The following is a 19,684-nucleotide window of genomic DNA, read 5'->3' as shown; positions in this document are numbered from 1 at the left end:
AACTTTTTAAGTGCGATAGAGATATCTATAGTTATGCTCAGACAAAATATATGCTAAAGATACATCTATGTGTAAATGAAAGTGGCTGCTAATATTTCTGTATTGCTATGCTAAAAAACACAAAAACAGTTAATATTTTTTATGTGTGTAAAACACAGTGTGGAAAATGAATTAGTTTTTAATTTTAAGTAATACTTTAAGCATGGTTATTTTCAAACTTGAGTAGAAATAGTACAATTTTAGCACAAAGGAAAAAATATTACCTGCAGGAACACGAATGTCTCTTTCTAGCAAGAGTAAAGTTGGCAAAGAGAGAAAGAGATAGATGTTGAGTGTCATTTAAGGTCACCTACTATCTAGTTTACAAGCAGTAGCAAATGATTCATTGGCTAACATTTATTATGCAATCCAAGAAAGTTTAAACTTGTATTGGCATTCAAAATAAATACGTTTCCTTTTATTATCAATTCAAAAGTAAAATGGGTGTTAGATTTAACTTCTAGTGAAATGTCCTTTTCACCTAGTTGAGTAAACAATTCAATAAAATTTAACACTAACAAATATGAACCTTAACGTCTAGGTGATAAGATTCATATTGTTTTCAAATAGTAGTTTAACGCAAACTTTATCGAACATATTCAACCATTAGCTATCTCTTTCCCACTTGTATTGATTTCCATTGCTGGCACAGCTTATTCGCTCGCTCTAATTTCGTCACCCCACCCATCGTCACACAGCAGTCTTTCTTTCCTATTTGGTTTTGTAAGCGCTTAGTAGCGATTTAGCGAATTTTATTGTTACTGTTAAACACTGAGAATGTTTATACCGTTCTATTATTTTTTGTTATAAACATGGCCTGAATTTCTGAAGTGGTGTTATTTGTAAACTATTTGTGAAGTGAAATTCATAATCGTATAACAAGGACAAAAACATCTTCGTAGTGCAGCTCAAAATGGCTGCTCACAATAAACCATTGAAATTCGACAAAATATGTCGTGCTTGTTTGGAGATAAAAAAGGACATGAGACCCCTGTTTGAGCAACTCACGGCTACAATGTTGATGGGTATAACGAAAGTGCAGGTGAGATGACAAATTGTTAAGATATTTTGGGAATCTATTTTTGTCTCTTTCACTCTCACGTGAAACGCAATATGCATGTATTGATAGCAATCGTCCTTTACATCGCGTCATCTTTGTTTAGAAGTCATCAGATATGAACAATTTGGAATTCCTGAGGAACTGAATTCTCGAAATTTTGTTGAGAGATGTCATTCGCTCTCTTTCTGACGCATGCGTTAGGAGGCATGATGACTGAAATGGATGCTTTTGGAATACCTATAATGAAAGACGGAGATAGGGATGCAATTGCGGAATTATTGTAACGTTGTCCTTTATCAATATATTTTTCTTAGTTTAGCGATAAGAGTTCAATAAATGCGGGAGAAGGTTATCGATTTGTTCATGTTTTTGAGGTATTCGATATCCTATTTAGTGCCAGAAATTACGAACCTCCGGAAAAACAAAATTTTTTGACCTCAGGTTCCATCTGTATTTTTTAAACAGTCATTTTATTTAGATTAATTTTAATAAAATTAATAATATTTATTTTTTAAATGTACGATTATTTTTTATCAATAATTATATAGTAAACACCAAGTTAAATATTATTTTTCATTGAGAAAAAAATAATGTCAGAATGCACGCAATACGCATGTGTGTGTCCTTACGGTGCGGGTAGTATTCTGTGGTACGGGGACAGTTTAGCAGGGAATGATGGGAAGGGGTAGTGGACGCGGGATAAGAAAGGGACAGTAGGGTGAATGAACAGTAACACCCACTTTTCGCTAGTTGGTAGCTCGTTATTAATTCCATGTATTTAATTGGCTAATGTCGAACACTGGACATCGTAGTACTTGCCTTTCAACTTAGTATGTACGTACCTATTTTCAAATTTAAAAAAAGTTAGAGTTAAAATTAAACCATGATGAAAATAGGTACTTACGGTACCTATTTTCCGAAAAGATAGGTGCACTGACAAATGAGAACAATATGCTACTATTGCGAATATTCGATAATTGATAATCGCAATACCATAATATTTTGGCTGCCCGGCAATTTATAGGTACCGAAAGTTCTGTTCGGCAGTCATGGACACTCGACGACGAAGCAGTTATGTTTTCAAAATTAAATTTAAATAAATCATAAGATAATCCTTTCATGTGGTATGGATTACGGGACATTAAAAGAGAATTTAATTTTGATCCCAAAACACATTACTCTTTACGTACTAAAAATCTTGATCCCCTTCGACCTACCTAAGTTCTTAATCCTCAAACGAACTGAAGGATCGATTTCGAAGCGGTATTTTAAAAGTTTTACACATCGACATTATACGCAGGTCGCAGTAGGAGATGGTCTGCCTGCACAGCTGTGTCTGCAGTGTGTGCACCAGATATCCAGGTGCCACGCGTACAAGGACCTCGTGGAGAGGAATGACATCGTACTTCGGGAACACGCCGCGCGGATGGCGGAAGAAGCATTCAAAAGAGAGAGGGAAGAGGTATAGTCTTTATGTGGATCCAATTTTCTTTTCCAGAATTTCGACTAGATTTAGATTTCAGCCATGATCGTCCCACTGCAGGGCAAAGGCCTTCCTACCCTCCTTCCACTCCTCTCTGTTTAAAGCTTTTTGCGGCCAATCCTTGTCATAGATGTCGAGTTAGTCCCGCCATCTCCTTTTAGGCTTGCCGCGACGTCTGTGGACGTTGAGCGGGCTCTCACTCAGTAGGTAGAATTTATTTATGTTGTTTTGTTACTTAATAACAGACATGTGAAACGTTTAAGTAGCTTATAAGCTGTGAGACTGGACGGTTGGAGCAGTGGTTATAGGTAAGGGATAACCTTAGACTAAGAAATCGATCAATATGTTCATAGGTAATCTACATTCTACATATAATTTTTGTTGGATTTTTCAAGAAGGTTCTTATCTAATGTTATAATGTAAGAAAAATTCCAAGGCGAAGGAAAGTTCGCGGTATTAGCTAGTTAATATAAAATGTATTCTCTCGCCAGAAAGAGAAGATGATGACGTTGAACTGCCAGGAGAACTACATGCAGTACATGGAGGTGCCGCTGGCGAACCCCAACCAGATCCTGGACGGGTTCTTTGGCGCGACACCAGAACAAACGCCGACAAATGCTCCAGAGCAGGAGACGAAAATTGAATTCGAAGTGGAAAAGGTACTTATAACGTAAAAAAATGCAGTAGAAAAATGATTTATCCACAATAAAAGCAAAATAAAGAAGACTTGTGAAGGTGCATTACACTTTCGATTACCGATTATTATAAATTCCATGTTTCCAATTACAGATAGAATCAAATCCGCCTGAGAGTCAGAATCAGATAAAAGACAAAGAAGGTTTAAATTCGGATGAAGAGAACTATCTTCAGATGGTTTTGTTCCAAGCGACGGCCACGATGCCGCCCGGGCGACACGTGTGCAACCTGTGCCACAAAGAGTTCAAGCACGCGCGGTGGCTCAAACAACACATGCGCTCACACACAAACTGGATCAAAGCTAACTGTAAGAAGCCACACTTGTGCCCCATATGTGATAGAATTTTTAAGGTAAGTCATTTAAAAAAGGGCATTAGGCACAGAATATGTTATTATAGTCTTTAAAATATTGAACTAAACCATTCTCCCCCACAGGGTCCAGGTATGTTAAAAATGCACATGCGTACGCACGAACAGCGTCCCGCGAAGCAACCGACTTGTTCAGTCTGCCAGCGGGTGTTCCCGAGCAAGACGTTGCTCTACCGACACAGACAGACTCACTTCGAACAGAAGACGCACTTGTGTTCGGTGTGCGACAAGCGGTTCTACAGCGGGTACGCGCTCCGCTCGCACATGGCGCGACACCGCGGGGAGCGCCCCTACATCTGTACTACGTGCAACAAGAGCTTCTACAACCCTACTGACTTGAAGGTAAGCTATCCTACCATGTTGCCACTTGACTCTTGAAAACTTAGGAGATTTTTATACGATAGGTTGTTGCTGGTAGTACGTGAAAGTGTTATAGAGATAGACGATTTAGGTATTAAAATTCCAAAAGGCAAAACGATTGTCAAAGCTTACAACAACATAAGGTATATTTAGTATCCAGCAATTTGAAACAATTACCGAAGCAATGTAAAACTTCAAAACTCAGTGGGCTCGTCCAGTGTGCCGCACGGTAACTTCTCAAACTTCTCTTCTTCCTCCTCCTTCACTTTGAACGCGTCCGCGAACGCTTTTTTACTGCGTTTCGACAAATATTCCGGGAACTCAACGCGGAACCTCAAAATTAGATTACCCTTTGCTTTGTTCGGGCAGGCCGGTAGTGGCAAGCCTTCATCTTCTATCACTTTCTCGTAAGTGGGAGTTACGACGTCAGTTATTTTGATTCTAAACATTCGGTCATCTAGAGTGTTTATAGTGACCATGAACCCACACAGTGCCTCTTGCAGCGTTATGGTCTGCATGTACAGCAGGTCGCTGAGGCCCGACCTGATGAAGGTGTCGTGCGGCCGGTCCTCAGTAATGAATATGACGTCGGCTGGTATCCGCGTCGGACCCTGATCTCCCTCTTCCTTGAACCGCACCTCAGTGTTCGGGTAGATGCCAGCTTTGATCGGTATCGACAGAACTTTCTCTCGCAGTTTCAGTTCTGTACAAGTTTCATCTGTGAACACCAGTCTCTGGATCTTCATTTTCTTCAGCCCTCCTTTGTATACCTCTTCCAAAGTAAGTGCGAGCGGTCGCACTATTGTCGTATCTTTTTCTTTATACCCTTTGCCAAGGGGAGACTCGAACATCGGTGGGGGGTTTTCGTAGTAATCTAACAAGTCTGCGTAAGGGTTTGCGGTACCGAAAAATTCGTGGTAAGTCCTCATTGGGTCTCCGTGGTAGCTGTAGGGCTGCAAGAACTCAGTGGGTCCGGGCACGCCGCGCTTCAACCCCTCCTCGCCGTACTGGTCGTACACAGCGCGGTGCTGGTTGTTCACGAGCACCTCATAAGCTTCGGCGATGAGCGCGAAGATTCGTTTGATGTTGTCGTCGTTGTCATGTCGCTCCGGGTTGTACTTGAGTGCGAGGCGACGGTACGCACGCTTCACCTCTAGCTGGCTACAGTTTCGCTTCACTCCTAATATGCCGTAAAAGTCGAAACCCATCGTGAACTGTGCTACGATCTTCTAAAACTATTTTGCTTCTTGTCGATTTTCTGGTCAAAATGTGTTAACAATACACAGCAATTTCAATGCAGGTACTATTGTACTAAATCACGTGTTACCTGCTGAGTGCACTAAATATTAAATAGAATATTAACAAATAAAAATGTTATATGCACTTCCTAATTACATAAAAGTGTCAATCTGATTTATTTTTAAGTCATTTTTGACGTTCGTGACTGTAGGGTATAGCTAAGGTACATTATAATAACAAACATTTATACACATAAATAAATAAACATAAACATATAATTTACACTCATACATATATGTATAAATAAATATAAACATTTACATACACACAAATACACAAATACATATACATACATACTACATACATTACATTCACATTCATACCATACATACTACTTTATAACTTGATTTCATCTATACACGGCCTTATGCCTGCGCACGTATGTACACGCCCTTAGCTATACGTACACACCGCCCGGCCGTTAGCGGAGCCCTGGCGCCCGCGTTGACAAGATGCTCGGGACACTTCGGGAGTTCGCGGAGCCGTTCGGCACGCGGCGCGGCCGCCGCCTCCACCTCGCGCTTCACTCGCGAGTCGCGCCCCTCGCAGTCCGCCTCGGCTAGCGATCGCGCGCGCTTCGAAAACTTACCCTCGCTTTAATCTATTATATAAAAATAAGTCGGGTTTTCCTTCCTGACGCTATAACTCCAGAACGCATGAGCCGATTTCCACGGTTTTGCATTCGTTGGAAAGGTCTCGGGCTCCGTGAGGTTTATAGCAAAGAAAATTTAGGAAAAAAAAATTAAGGAAAATCAGGGAATCAGGGAAAATCATTGATGGCGAAACGGAGTTCGCCGGATTAGCTAGTCTATTATATAAAAATAAGTCGGGTTTTCCTTCCTGACGCTATAACTCTAGAACGCACGAACCGATTTTCACGGTTTTGCATTCGTTGGAAAGGCCTCGGGCTCCGTGAGGTTTATAGCAAAGAAAATTCAGGAAAATTCGAGAGAAAAGCAGGAAAAAAAGGCAAAATCATTGGTGGCGCAACGGAGTTTGCCGGGTTCGCTAGTTTTATATAATTTCGTTGATCTCACTACTAATACTGTATATTTTATTATTTATTCAATATAGACAATTTAAAGTTAGTGCCTAGTATTTTATTTATCTCTTAATACTAATAAACACTACATGACCACTCGTGTTTTTTTCTTTTAGCGCTTTATGGTTTACAGGCATAATCCAAAAGTGGAATAGGATATAATCTGATGGGGATAATATTTTCTTTGTCATTAAGGTCCATTTTCGGCTGCACACGGGTGAGAAGCCCCTGAAGTGCAACGAGTGCAACAAGACGTTCCGTCGCCACTCGACGCTGTGCCAACACATGAAGAAGCACCGCGGCATCCGGAACCACGTGTGCAATGTCTGCAACAAGAGCTTCTATGAAGTATCCAAGCTCAACGCGCACATGAGGATCCATACTGGTGAGTTAACCAAACCATTAACAATAAGTAAGTAGTGAGGTTAATAGCAACAGATTTTGTCAGATACCTGATGTCTTTAATTACCTGGTGTAGAGCCACCCATTGGCACCAAGGGGCTGGCTTCAAAAAACAGGCGCGAAACAATGCTTGCGTTGTGTTTTGTCTGAGGTTACCTGAGGTCCAATCCTCCCCCTTTCAATTTTCAATCCTCAAATCTCTACCCCTCAATAGATTAGCAATTGCTCTCTCTCGGCTCGGCTCTAATTGCTTACCGTCAGTTAGTCCGTCTACTCGTTTGCCGATTTATCTTATAAAAGGAACCCTAAACTTAATTTTAATAACTTGTTTTATATTGTGACTGTAGGAGAGAGGCCATACGAGTGTCAGTTCTGCGACCGCCGTTTCGCGCAGAAGTCGGCGTTGATCTACCACAGCCGCACCCACACGGGCGAGAAGCCGTACTGCTGCAAGGTCTGCTCCGCCAGGTTCACCACCTCGTCCGCAAGGAACAACCACATGCTCACGCATACTGGGAACAAGAAGTACGTAGGACAAAGCATTCCATCATGTTTAACAATCCATGACAGCTGCACTACTGGTCTATTTGCTAAAGGAAGTTTTTCATAGTCTCTGTTTGGCAGGCGAGTTGAACAGGACATTACTGCTGCTCGATCTCTGTTAGGACTGACCCCCGCATACTGACTGAATATTAAGTTATACTTAAATATCGTGCTATCTCTGTCATTTTACAAAGAATTTATAGAGTCAGAACTATTTTTGAGACCGAGTTAAAATTGAGTATTTGAACATTAGAACATAAGACTGTCATCAAAAAAATTGACAAATTCTCTGCTACCGTGACCCATATGGTGTTCCTCATAGCGTTCAATGTGTTATATGTATAGTTCTTTAGTAGACTCTTGCAACACCCATGGGAAGAGCAAGGATGATGTTAATTATATTCTACAAAAAGACAGACAGTTTAAAATATCCATATGGTTGTTAGGTTCGTGTGCCAGATCTGCCTGAAGGGCTGCACGTCCCGGTCGGAGCTGCGCGTGCACACGAGCAAGCACACCGGCGAGAAACTGTTCGCCTGCGACCACTGCGGGCAGAGGTTCAGCTCCGCGTCCTACCTCGCCGTGCACCGCCGGTACCACACCGGGGAGAAGAAGTACCACTGTCCGGTCTGCGGGAAAGGTATGCACTTAACTAGTAATTTAAGTTAATTCATATGGGTACCTTAAAATGTATTTTTTCTTGAAAATAAACAATTATCTGTTAATTAATTCCTTAAAAAATATACCTACATTACATATTTGTATTTGAAGTCCAACAAAGCTTTAATAACAGTTTTAAAAAGCACAAATCACAAGAACTTGTGAAAAATCTGTTTTGAGATACAAATCGGGTGTCTTCAAGTCCTGAGTGAATAGGTTGCTTATAGGCAGGCGTGCTCCACAATAAACTATATCATCGTTTACTACCAGGCAAGTTGGTGGGCAAACATCAAAGTTAACTTATTAAATACATGAAAATAAAAGTGACACTAACCTCCCTACTCACTCTATCACCACCACTCACTCACCACCTATTACATGGGACTTACAACATAAATTGTGAAATGTGGCTGTACATTGGCATTATGTACCATAATCTGCCTACCCCTTCGGGGGTTTAAGGCGTGACGTTATAAAAAAAACACGAACTTCCGTTCCCCAGGTTACGTGGAGTCTAGTTCGTACAAGAAGCACGTGAAGTCTCACGGCGCGGACAGCAAGGGCGAGTCGTCCGCGGCCGCCGACCACGGCGACCACACGGAGCCGGCCGCCGGGACCGACATACCCACCGCCGTCGCTGACGACTCCGCCGATGGACAGAACCAAGGTACCGAAACAAATATTCTGTACAATATTTGAACATATGGACGTTTTTATTTTATTTATTTTTTTTATTGGAGAGGACCACTCGTATTTCAGCACACTAACGCTGTTGACTACTTAATCGGACTATCCCTAGGGTGGCCACTAACCCGAAGTTAGGGCAACTGAACATATGGACGCTTTATTCTTCCTGCCTAAATCCCAATATAGCCCTTTTTTCACTGTTCCCGCATACCCCTTTTTTCACTTCTCCTACCTTAGGTGAGGCGAGAGGGAGTATCAAGTTCTTACAGCCTAAAAACCACCCCGTTCTTACTCCTGCTCTTCAAGCCGGAGCCCCAGACATCTGCTAGATCCTCATACCCCTATCCTCAAAAAGCCGGCAATGCAATAGTAACTTCTCTGGTGTTGTAACGAATCAGCTGTATTTTAGTAGCGACTTTCATCACTAGGACGAACCTTACCTGCAATGACGAATGTACCTACTGGTTTAAATCATCTGGTGTGACGGCCAACAAGAATGCAATATAGTAACAAAAATAATTGTTTATTTCCAGGTCAAGTCCAGCTCCAGGTGCAGGAGTCGCAGCAGGTGGTGGCGGTGCAGCAGGCCGAGCGCTCGCTGCAGAAGGTGTACCGGTTCAAGTGCGGCTTCTGTCCCAAGACCTACATGTATCTACACAACCTGAAGAAACATACCGCTGTGCACTCTGAGGTATGTAGTATTATAAATGTTAATTACTTTTTTATTTTTAAGAATTAGTTTATAAGATTCGTGGTTTAAATGCCATTCGACTATCTCTAAAGTATTTCTTAAACCCTTTACGATGAAAGTCAAAATATAATAAAGTATGTATATCACACTATATCACCTATCTTGGAGAGCTTAAAATTTGATTCCTTAAGATTGGTAAACATATAGAAAATTGTACAAAACCCCCATTGTTTTTAGTGAACAAAAACAGGTACTCAAAATAGATTATTTCTGTTTTTTTATTGTTAATTTCACCTTTATACTGTAAATGCTTGTAATAATTAAATGTAAACGCCAATTACAGGAAATGAATCGCAACGCAGAACAAGTACTGATCATGCAACAACCGCAGCAGCAGCAACAACAGCAACAGCAACAACAGCAGCAACAACAAGTACAAGTACAGCAACAACAGATGCAGCAACATCAAGTGCAACAACACCAAGTGCAGCAACAGGTCCAGCAACAGGTGCAGCAACAAGTCCAGCAACAAGTACAACAACAGGTGCAACAACAGGTGGGGGATTTATCGAGATATTTGTAATACGGATTAAACTAAACAGGGACATATACGGAAGTTCATTTTCAATATATGTAAAAAAATAGATTTTGTGTAGAATAGGAGTTTTCGTGCGATAAATTAATCATGGCTTTCTTTAAGTTGATGATGTGGCATGACTTTCATGTAACTGTTTGACGAGGTAACTTGATTAGTTTCAAACGAGTTGTCGTTTATTGTGCAATACTCCTTATGAACTACTAGCGTGGCTTGAAATTAATCAGGTTATCTGGCAAGTAAACAATAACAACACATACAATATACGACGTTACAGGTGCAGCACCAAGTAGCAGCGCAGCAGCTGCAGCAGCAGGCGGTCCTGCAGGTGGGCGGCGTGGGCGGCGTGTCCCAGCTGGCGCTGCCGCTGCACGCGCAGCACGTCGCGCAGGGGATCGCTGTGTCCGGGGTACAGGCCGTGCAGGTATGAACGCTATATTACTCTCAGCTTACACAACTTGCCTGGGAAGGAGACAATAGGGATGATAATAGGGTATGAAAATTAAAAATCCATCAAGTCCGTCAGCCAAAAAATAAAAATATTCGTATTTTTTATTTTGACATAAAAAAAAGTTAATACAATACTTAGATATACGAATTAGAATAATTTGGGAGTGTAAGCTAGTTGCAATAGTTGCGTCACGCAATATTTTAAATCGATATTATCCTTGAAAGTTTTTGTTACTCCAAGAAAATAAAAATACGTGTCTAATGCTTTAAAAATAATATTTAAACAAAAATAATTGTCATCCCTATTTCGTGTAACTAACTTTAACGACTCATAATCACGAGCAGTATACGGTGACTTGGCTGGTAATTTCTTTCCTAAGGTTAATGTGCAATAAATAGCCGATATTGTACGTCCTTGAGCAAATATTTGTCGAATTTAGAGATCCTAAGTAATTGATTTTCATGTACTTTATTAATTATATACAATACAATTTCGTAATGCTTGATAATATATTAATAGCATTAATTACTCGATGTTTATTTGCTCATTCCCTATACAAATGTGACTAACAACAACCTTTCTAAAAGCATTGTTTAACCAAGTAATGGCGGCAAGTGCTAACATCCCATAATATGATTCATTTAAAAATACACCGTATTCATTCAATATTAAGACTGTTTATCAAATCCACAATGCCAACACCCCATATGATTCATTTAAAAATATACCTTATTGCTTCCACGTTAAGACTGTTTATGAAAATTGTCCATTTGCTGCAGAGCCAGCACCCGTACCCGGTGATATCATCAGTGCAGTCCCTACAGCTGCAACAAAGCCAACAGGTTAACGCGGTATATATTCTAGTGGTTTAATACTACGGGAATACGCGACCATCGACGTAACTATCAAGGAGGTTGATGCTTATCTACATTTGAGGAACTTTGGGTAACTTTGTTGGGTCTAAATATCTACATTCCCACAGATGTACCATCTTATTGCTATTGGTTTAAACTAAATTAATGATACAATATTATACAATATATTCTGGTTTGAGTTGCATCGAATAATAATTTCTTTCTCAAGTTTGTCAAGAAAAACTAAGAATAGATAGACAGTACTGTAATTAATGAGTATCATTAACCGATACAAATACTACAAAACATATATTAGCATAAACGCAAGGCTTCGTTTGTCTTTAAGTCCTGATAATGAACAACTTTAATTTAAGCACTCTTGGTAGTTTCTTAAAAATTACCTGAGATTGTCATACAAATTGTTATAACGACTCTTGAGTCAATATCTTAAATTGTCATGAGCATCATCCTCCCTGATCGTTTATTTGTGCAGTGATCGTGTATTCACGTTCTATTAAGACACCGCCTATAAGTGTTGCCCTAGTGACATCCCTAAATCGCATGCTTAGAATGTACGTGTACAAAAATGTAACATAAACGTGTTACGAGAAGGTTGAAATTTTAACGACGACGAGGAAGCAAAACATAGCTGTTGTCGTCATTGAAAATTCAATTCTATTGTCACCGTTTAAGTTGCATTTTTATTCGTTTTAAAATGTTACTATGCCCTGCCACCTATGCGTAGTATGTGCCATGTTGAGTAGGCTTGTGTATCGTGATCTGTGTGAATAGATATTGCATTATAGTTATCGCTTTTAAGTTTGGATGAAAGTTAATTTGCAAACATATTGAATATTCAATGAATATTAATAATAGTTAGAAGTTGGCTATATATAGCATTTCTTTAATCGTTGCCCCACTCTAAGGGTGCGTTCACATCTGGCGAATATGCCGCGAATGTGCATTCGCGGCATATTCTAGCTGGCGAGCCTAACGGCAACTAACGGCTCACGAGCTGCACATTCGTCGTATGTGGACGCACCCTAAGATTTTTTTCTGTGTCGTGGGTGCGTTTCCAAAATACAAGTTCATATAGGTACACGTCACACACACACACACCGAGACCTGAAACAGCAACAAATAATCACACGAAGTTCTGTAGGTCCTATATAAAGTAGTAAGCTAAAGTTTATTATGTTATTTAGAGCAAAGCAAATATCTATTCAAGTTAAGCTATGTTTTAGTACCTTGCAGAGTAAATAACCGGATCAAATTGCTTGTTACAGCAACAGCCGCAGCAGCTCCAAGTACAGACGATACAGATACACCCGCAACACCAGCCGATACAGATACATGTAAGTTTCAATACCGCTTCATATAAAATTCTTTGTACGAACGATGGCCAAATGTTGTCATAAATGATAAATGATATTTATTTCTGTAAATAGGTCATAAAATAGTAAGTATAGTGGTAAGTTCTCGCATATTCTTATTATGTACCTAATGGTTATTGCCATCATTTAGTTTCAATTATGTCTACTTGATAGAAAATTAATATAAAAATAAGAAAAGGAACTTGTGTTGTTATTTAAATGGGAAATAATGACAAAAACATTGCTACAATGCGCAAAATTCTAGCTATGGCTCGTTTCTGGTATAATAAAATGTATTTGGAGCTCAACAACGGTTAGGGGTGATATGAAATCTGTCGGGGCAGCTAGTGATGCAAGAATATGATGTTGTACTTACAGGCAGTAGGCGTGCAACAAGTCCAGCAGCAACAGTTGCACGTGGCCACCTCCTCCTGCCAGACCATGCTGCCCAACATACTGCAGGTGGGTCAATTATTAACAAATAATGTTGGTCACAGTTTGCTAAAGCACATACACAAAACTTTTTGTGTATATTTTACCAGTTCGTGTTTTGAAGTGAACTAGTAGTATATAACTTACAATATAAAGACTCAATTAACAACATAAGAAAAACAACATTGACACAAATCTTTAGTTCGCTTATATAAAATGTTTAACACGCCTTTGGAGGCACCGAAGACCAATGTTGGTAGATGATTAACAACAGTTTACAAAGAGTTAAAGTCAGTAAAATTAAAATAGATTATAAATATATTGTGTATACAGTTACAGCCAGCGACGGTGGCAGTGTCGGGTCTGTCGCAGCAGGAGCTGGGCGGCGTCACGCACCGCATCATACTGCAGCCGCAGCCCTCCGCCACGCATCCCGCCGTCTATACCATACACCACTGAGGGACATCTTCAACACAGCTGTCGACACTAGATAGAAATCTATAGCGAGATTGTGGCCAAACGCTGACCCATTTCCAATATAAGAAAAGGAAATAAAAGCTACATAACTCCCGGCACAAACGATTTCCAGATTTTCAAATGAGAGAAATATCCGGCCATGTTTCATGTGGGACTATCCGTGGAGGTAAAGCTTGCGTTGGAAGACTTCTATGGGCGCCCTATGCCACAACTAGAGGACATTTAGCCGAAATGAATAACTGATTTTAATAATAAAAGGAATCAAGCTCAAAGTTGACTGAACAGAATTAAATGGCGTATTCCTTTCTCTTGCCCACTTTGAACAGAACAGCGATTAATTTCGTCCCACATGGGGCTCACAATCACTATTATTTATTGCCTTACATTAGTTATTATACTTTTAACGTCTTGTTTCTTTAACGGATACTTTCATTAAGAGAGAGAGAGAGATTTCGCTAATTCTTAAAGGTTATGTATAAAAAATATAAGAAATATGCGCAGAAAATTTTCAAAGGCGATACAAAGTTAGCGGGGTTTGTTGGTAATGTAATAAAATAAGCATAATCTTCTAAATAAGTGAGTAAATAATGGAGTGCTTTGTGTAGTCTTAACATTCATATTTATTATAAGCATTGTTAGCAAAATAGCAATTTTAATGTTGAATTCGTTATCACTACACATAATAATTATAAAGCTTTAAAAACAAATCAAGATAAATCTGTTAATAAAGTAATGTTGAGCATGAAATCATTGTTGGATGCCAAACACTCCATTCTTTACTATGTTAATAAATGTATGTTATAATAAGTAGTTAATAAATAGAGAAATCTAAAGTCTTATTGCACTGGTGCCTGAATATATTAGACCGCAGTTTTACATCTGTATGTTTGAATTTATGTGTACAAGTAGTCGTTAGGTTCAGCAATACTAGAATAGGTGTACTTTGTGATTAAACATAGCAATTTAGATACTATTTAAATGTATATAAGATATATTTCTCTGTGAACATATAGCAATAATGTAAATAGAACATTGTTTTGTAATAAAGTGTTGGTTTCACTAAAGGTATTTTCCTATTGTTATTGTTCGTGTGGGTAAATAAAACGTCATTATAAAAACTTATCATTAAAATTTAATTACTTCAATAATTAAGATAATACCTAAATCAATGCAATTCATTCATTATTCATAATAATATATCGGCATGTTAATAGCTCAGCAAAATAAACATGAATTTATTATAGTCAAGGTTTGGAAAAGGATTCTAGTTCTGCCCTTACTCTTAGATATATTCATAAGTGGTGACTAGTCAGGCTAGTGGTGACAAGAAAAATAATATGTTCCAGTCATAATGTACAATATACTATTTTATTTAGGTAGCACCAGGACAACATGTATTTAACGAACACTATTTCAATTGACTTCAAACAACAAGGTTTAGGCATTCAATATTTATTTTGTTGAGCTATTAAACATCAAAAAATGTCCCTGAAAACAACACAGTGATCTAAAATCCAAATTATTACAGTCTAATTTCCAAGTTATTGAATGTTTTGGCACAATATTTCAGATCGCGATATTTACAGTAAGTTTCGTTTAAAGATTTCAGAATCGACCACTGTGTTATAAAACTTAAAACTCGCAAGACCGGCACGAGGCTACCATACAACACAATATTTTAGAACAACACTGGAATTCAACCTATAAGTTAAAAAAGACAAATTAAGAAAATTCTTTTTGAGAAGAGAAGAAACATAACACACCACGTATTATATTATTACGAGCAAACCAAACACTTATTTTGGAAATTAGTGTTTGATTATCATTCAGGGTGTCTTGGTATCAACTTCGAGGACCAAGAGATTGTGTATTTGAGACACCAATCAGGTCCCAACGCCAAGTTAAACGTAGCACGCTCCCTAACACCTAGCGACAATACCATGCATATAAAAATACATAAGACTACAAAAATAACCCTAGCCGACGACGCTTACAAAATAATTCCGCTAAACATTTTATTTACACTACGATTACGATACATTTTGAAGGCCACATGTTTCATGTAATTTTATCGAATCAAATCAATTATTGCTTTAATCACAGGCACAATTTGATTACCGTATCGTGGTTGGATACATGACGCAGATTCAGTCTCGATAAATAAAAATGTTACGTTATGATTTTGGCACTATTTAGTTTCAGAGGAAGAAGTAATTCCGGGAGAAACAGAGAGGAGAAAATAATTAGAAGTTATATGGGTAACAACACAGATGCCAGAGTGTCTGGACATTGTGTTAAATATTTAGGTGAACTAGAAATATCATGATAAACTTGTCAACATTTGAGTACATGAGTGTAACACAGCAAACTAGTTTTTCTGAAGGGGACAGTATGACTTAGGTGCGGAATGCCAATGTTTATGAATACCAAGACAAAATAAATAAAGATATGTAATAAATATTCACCGAAAATGTATGATAAAGTAAAGAAAGATAAATAAATAAATCCACTGTTTTCTAGGACAGGCCTTCAGCAATCGTAGACTGCAAACATGGTCCAAACCGTCGCTATTGGCTATAGCGATGCACAATACCGAATATTAAGTGGAATAGTCAAATATGACTATTTTTGTCAATTAGCTTAGCCATTATCTGAATATTTCGAATCGTTTGGGTTGTTGCGCATCGCTATTACTTTGCGCAAACTGATTGCGAAGCGCACGTGAAGCGCAAGTGTTGTCCGTATTGATATATCGTGTACTATACGCTTTGGACGGTGCAGTCGTCTTCCTGCGAGTCTGGTTGGTAGCGGATATATGCGGAGTGGTGCTTGAGGCCGGGCGGGAGGTTCACGTCGCGGAAGTATCTGTGCCTGCGCGCATCCTTCGCCGAGATGCGCTTCACCGGGTCGTAGACCAACATCTTTTGCAGCAGGTCCATGCCCACCTCGTCTAAGTTTTGTACCTGTTCAGACAAAATAGCCATTTATTACTAAGAAAAATAATTTTCAAAGTTAGTAAAATAAATACTCTTCCATTTTTAAAGTAGGTTGTACCATGTATATATGTCATGCTACATGCTAATTTACAAGATAATAGATAAAAATTCAAATAATGGGTATTTGGTATGAAAGTAAATGTAATATTTTGTTATTTACATGATTATGCAGGTTGAATGAAGTCCAGTTGGGGAATGTAGGCTTGTAGTCTGGCAGTGAAGACACGCCCGGCCAGATATCCTCAGTGGGAGTACGGAGCATTCTGTAGACAATGGAGCAAATACATAATTAATTTAGAAAAAAAACATACCAACAAAAATTGAGAACCTCCTACTTGTTGGGAAGTCAGTTAACAAAACTGTATGACATTTCATTAATTTTTTTAATTAATATTGAATGAGTTTTTAAAGCTATTCTTTTTCTCATATAGCATACCTGAATATGCGGAAAAGTTGATCAATCTCCGAGTCCCCTTGGAAAAGAGGTTTCTTAGAGGACATTTCCGAGAAGATGCAGCCTACTGACCACATGTCTATGGGACAGGAATATCTGAAAATAAATACAACTCGTTATTGCAGTGTATAGTAAGTCATTGAATAGTCAGACTCTATTACATAAGGATTTTAACTAACATAACTGAAAAGTAAGCAGTGTTTCAAATACTGCTGATTAAGTTTTAGAGAAACAGGGCCCTTTTGTGTGTATTTCTGTTTTCAAAAGTTGTTTAACACTCACTTTCTAAACATAATAATATGTAATTGACAGTATAGGCTAGTATACAAGTATGTCTACCATACATATCAAAAGGGACAGAATTTAAATTATAATAATTTCATCAGGTATTGTACCTCTGACTGCCAAGTAGAACTTCAGGAGCTCTGTACCAGAGAGTGACCACCTCATGGGTGTACACACGTACTGGCACTCCAAAGGCTCGCCCCAGACCAAAGTCAGCCACCTGAAATAATCAAATTATTTGTTTCTGAAAAAATAATAAATGTGCATGTGTAATAAAGGTGCGTTTACAAACATACAAGTTCACATACACATGACACCCAGACAACAATTTGTGGATGAAGTTGCTCCATGTGGGGATCAAAACCACCACATGTTATGCAACAGCTGGTTGCCCAGCTATAGTGTTAAAGCATGTTTAATATCCAGAAATAAACATAAAGTAAATATATATTCAAGAACTCTATTTGGTTACAAAAACATTGCTGACATTGCTGGCTTTGGATCCCGTAAAATTGTTTACCTTAATAATTCCAGTCTTGTCAATGAGTAAGTTCTGTGGTTTGAGATCTCGGTGCAGGATCCTCCTCTGGTGGCAGTAGAGGATGGCATTGTTGATCTGGTACAAGTAGCTCTTCACAACGGTTGGGTCCATGAACTGGAAACAAGGGAACACTATTATTAGAATTACAGTCTTATGCTAATGCAAATTTGGCCGTCATCATAGGGGCGGATTTTGACTTTTTATATTAGTACAGTAGAGCCTCGATAATCCGAACTACCAAAAAATTACCCCTGTTCGGACTCACGGAGCGTTCGGATTATAATATGTACTATAGAAATAAATAATACAGTATAGAAAAAATTTAGTTATATGTATTTTGATATAAATATATTTATTGAGGTTTAGTAAAATACACATTTAAACCACATTTTACACAAGTTACTTATTAATAAGTGAAAAGTGCTTCTTCGAGAACGGGATTTTCTGGCAATTTAAGCGTTTTTCTCAAACCTGGGCCTTTCTCGGTTTGAGCTACAAACGACCGTATCTTCTGTTCTTTTTTCTTTAAATCAGTTATTGTCGATTTTCCAACACCATACTTAAGGGAAGAGAAGTTCCAGACACTCCATCTTTCAAACTATCCAGTATGGCACACTTTTCAGTTATAGTTAAAGACAGCGGCAGTTCGGATTACAGCGGCGTTCGGATTAGCTTGAGTACGGATTATCGAGGCTCTACTGTATAACAATATAACAATAAGAGATTCTTTACAGATAGCAGAAAAGATATATTGGTTTGTTCCCAAAAAGCAAGATCTACTGTATTTAGCCGTAGGAGCAGAGTATTCAATTAGTTGTAATTAGGAGTTAAATAGGATGATACAGTTGTGTTACAAGTTTAATTACTTATAGATCTTTTGAACTAAGCTCAAGCTAGTCACATACTCCTATTAGAAAACATGAATAAAAAAAACTCATTATGTTACATACTTTCCCCGATCCAAGAGAGTCCATGTATTTCTTCAAGTCCATGGAGAGGAACTCGAAGATGAGATACAGGCGGCTTTCCTCCATCAGTACATCTTCCAATTTCACTATGTTTGGGTGGTTCAGCTCTTTGAGAAGCGAAATCTCCCTAGAATAAAAAAAAAACGCTATAGGTTATGTTGTCAATAGCAACATGCAGGTTTTTGCCAAGAAAACCATACAATATCAACAAATAGTGTCTAGGTGTGTGATATAATGCACAATGTTCTTCTACCTGATGGCTGTCGAAGGAATGCCTTCATCTTCAGACTCCAAGCGAATTTTCTTCATGGCCACAAACTGCCCAGTTATTTTATTTTTCCCTTTGTACACCACACCATAAGTACCTTCACCGATTTTCTCAATTTTTAGAAAATCATCCATTTTGTAATAGGGAATTTTGTAACTTCCTAGCAAAACTTGTGGCCAACTTCCACAATCCACATCAACTAAACTGATGTTTTTTCGCTGTTATTGACACATCGAAAAAGGTAAATGGTAAACAGATTAGTTATTTGGTAATCCAGCGTAATAAATAGTATTATTTATTTGAAATGTAAAATTGTTTACTGGGAAAATTGCTAAAATATCGTTAACGTTTCACAACGACTTTCAAACGTATTTTTTTAAAATATTTGAATTGTTTATGCCCTTGTCAAACTTTTTCTTTGTTTATCTGCTTGTCTATGAATGGCGCTCCGGTATTTACAAATCAGGTTCTTTGGCATGCGTTTCATTGATTTGTATCGGTTCAGAAACGATCAAGGCTTAAGATTTCACTTTTGTAAGAGGACTGCCTGGAACGCACTAATTATGGCCATAGACAATGGCAATACCAAAGACTAGGAAATAGGAATTAAAAAGTATAAATATAAAGTTTATCCAAAAAATCTTATTATAAAGCAAAAT

General features: G+C 38.4%; 3 protein-coding genes across 5 annotated transcripts; 1 reads left to right on the top strand and 2 right to left on the bottom strand.

Annotated features, from left to right (window-relative positions):
- The first annotated feature begins 713 nt into the window (after nt 1-713).
- Nucleotides 714-14,635, top strand: LOC118275203 (zinc finger protein 271). Of its 3 annotated transcripts, none has more exons than XM_050697050.1 (16): nt 714-1,081; nt 2,400-2,561; nt 3,074-3,241; nt 3,372-3,629; nt 3,714-3,989; nt 6,544-6,733; nt 7,098-7,275; nt 7,740-7,933; nt 8,456-8,620; nt 9,174-9,331; nt 9,675-9,887; nt 10,204-10,350; nt 11,157-11,228; nt 12,518-12,586; nt 12,983-13,066; nt 13,370-14,635. In XM_050697050.1, the coding sequence occupies exons 1-16, from the start codon at nt 953-955 to the stop codon at nt 13,493-13,495; spliced, it is 2,589 nt and encodes an 862-aa protein (XP_050553007.1). In that variant the 5' UTR covers nt 714-952; the 3' UTR covers nt 13,496-14,635. The 3 variants fall into 3 exon arrangements, with proteins under 3 accessions (XP_050553007.1, XP_050553008.1, XP_050553009.1); XM_050697051.1 differs by having other exon boundaries at nt 715-1,081; nt 11,157-11,219; XM_050697052.1 differs by lacking the exon at nt 11,157-11,228 and having other exon boundaries at nt 717-1,081; nt 13,370-14,577.
- On the bottom strand, nt 4,132-5,517 carry LOC118274537 (dnaJ homolog subfamily B member 13-like). The gene has a single exon (XM_035592089.2). The coding sequence runs from the start codon at nt 5,213-5,215 to the stop codon at nt 4,202-4,204; it is 1,014 nt and encodes a 337-aa protein (XP_035447982.1). The 5' UTR covers nt 5,216-5,517; the 3' UTR covers nt 4,132-4,201.
- Nucleotides 14,623-19,407, bottom strand: LOC118275207 (cyclin-dependent kinase 1). The gene is made up of 7 exons (XM_035593081.2): nt 19,011-19,407; nt 18,740-18,884; nt 17,769-17,903; nt 17,359-17,468; nt 16,946-17,059; nt 16,670-16,772; nt 14,623-16,476 (listed from the first exon to the last, which is right to left on the bottom strand). The coding sequence occupies exons 1-7, from the start codon at nt 19,157-19,159 to the stop codon at nt 16,273-16,275; spliced, it is 960 nt and encodes a 319-aa protein (XP_035448974.1). The 5' UTR covers nt 19,160-19,407; the 3' UTR covers nt 14,623-16,272.
- Nucleotides 19,408-19,684: the final 277 nt, after the last annotated feature.

The sequence above is a fragment of the Spodoptera frugiperda genome, chromosome 11 (genome assembly GCF_023101765.2).
Source record: "Spodoptera frugiperda isolate SF20-4 chromosome 11, AGI-APGP_CSIRO_Sfru_2.0, whole genome shotgun sequence".
Classification (NCBI taxonomy): domain Eukaryota; kingdom Metazoa; phylum Arthropoda; class Insecta; order Lepidoptera; family Noctuidae; genus Spodoptera; species Spodoptera frugiperda.
Note: the sequence above shows the minus strand (reverse complement) of the source record. Positions and strands in the feature narration are given on the sequence as shown.

What these genes read in the sequence shown, in the direction of transcription:
- LOC118274537 (XM_035592089.2), bottom strand. Translation starts at nt 5,215, where the DNA reads ATGGGTTTCGACTTTTACGGCATATTAGGAGTGAAGCGAAACTGTAGC.
- LOC118275203 (XM_050697050.1), top strand. Translation starts at nt 953, where the DNA reads ATGGCTGCTCACAATAAACCATTGAAATTCGACAAAATATGTCGTGCT. An exon ending in ACAACCCTACTGACTTGAAG is followed by an intron (nt 3,990 to 6,543) that starts GTAAGCTATCCT and finishes TTTGTCATTAAG; the next exon opens with GTCCATTTTCGGCTGCACAC. An exon ending in CCGGGGTACAGGCCGTGCAG is followed by an intron (nt 10,351 to 11,156) that starts GTATGAACGCTA and finishes CATTTGCTGCAG; the next exon opens with AGCCAGCACCCGTACCCGGT.
- LOC118275207 (XM_035593081.2), bottom strand. Translation starts at nt 19,159, where the DNA reads ATGGATGATTTTCTAAAAATTGAGAAAATCGGTGAAGGTACTTATGGT. An exon ending in ACTCTCTTGGATCGGGGAAA is followed by an intron (nt 17,904 to 18,739) that starts GTATGTAACATA and finishes CCTTGTTTCCAG; the next exon opens with TTCATGGACCCAACCGTTGT. An exon ending in GTTCTACTTGGCAGTCAGAG is followed by an intron (nt 17,060 to 17,358) that starts GTACAATACCTG and finishes ATTTATTTTCAG; the next exon opens with ATATTCCTGTCCCATAGACA.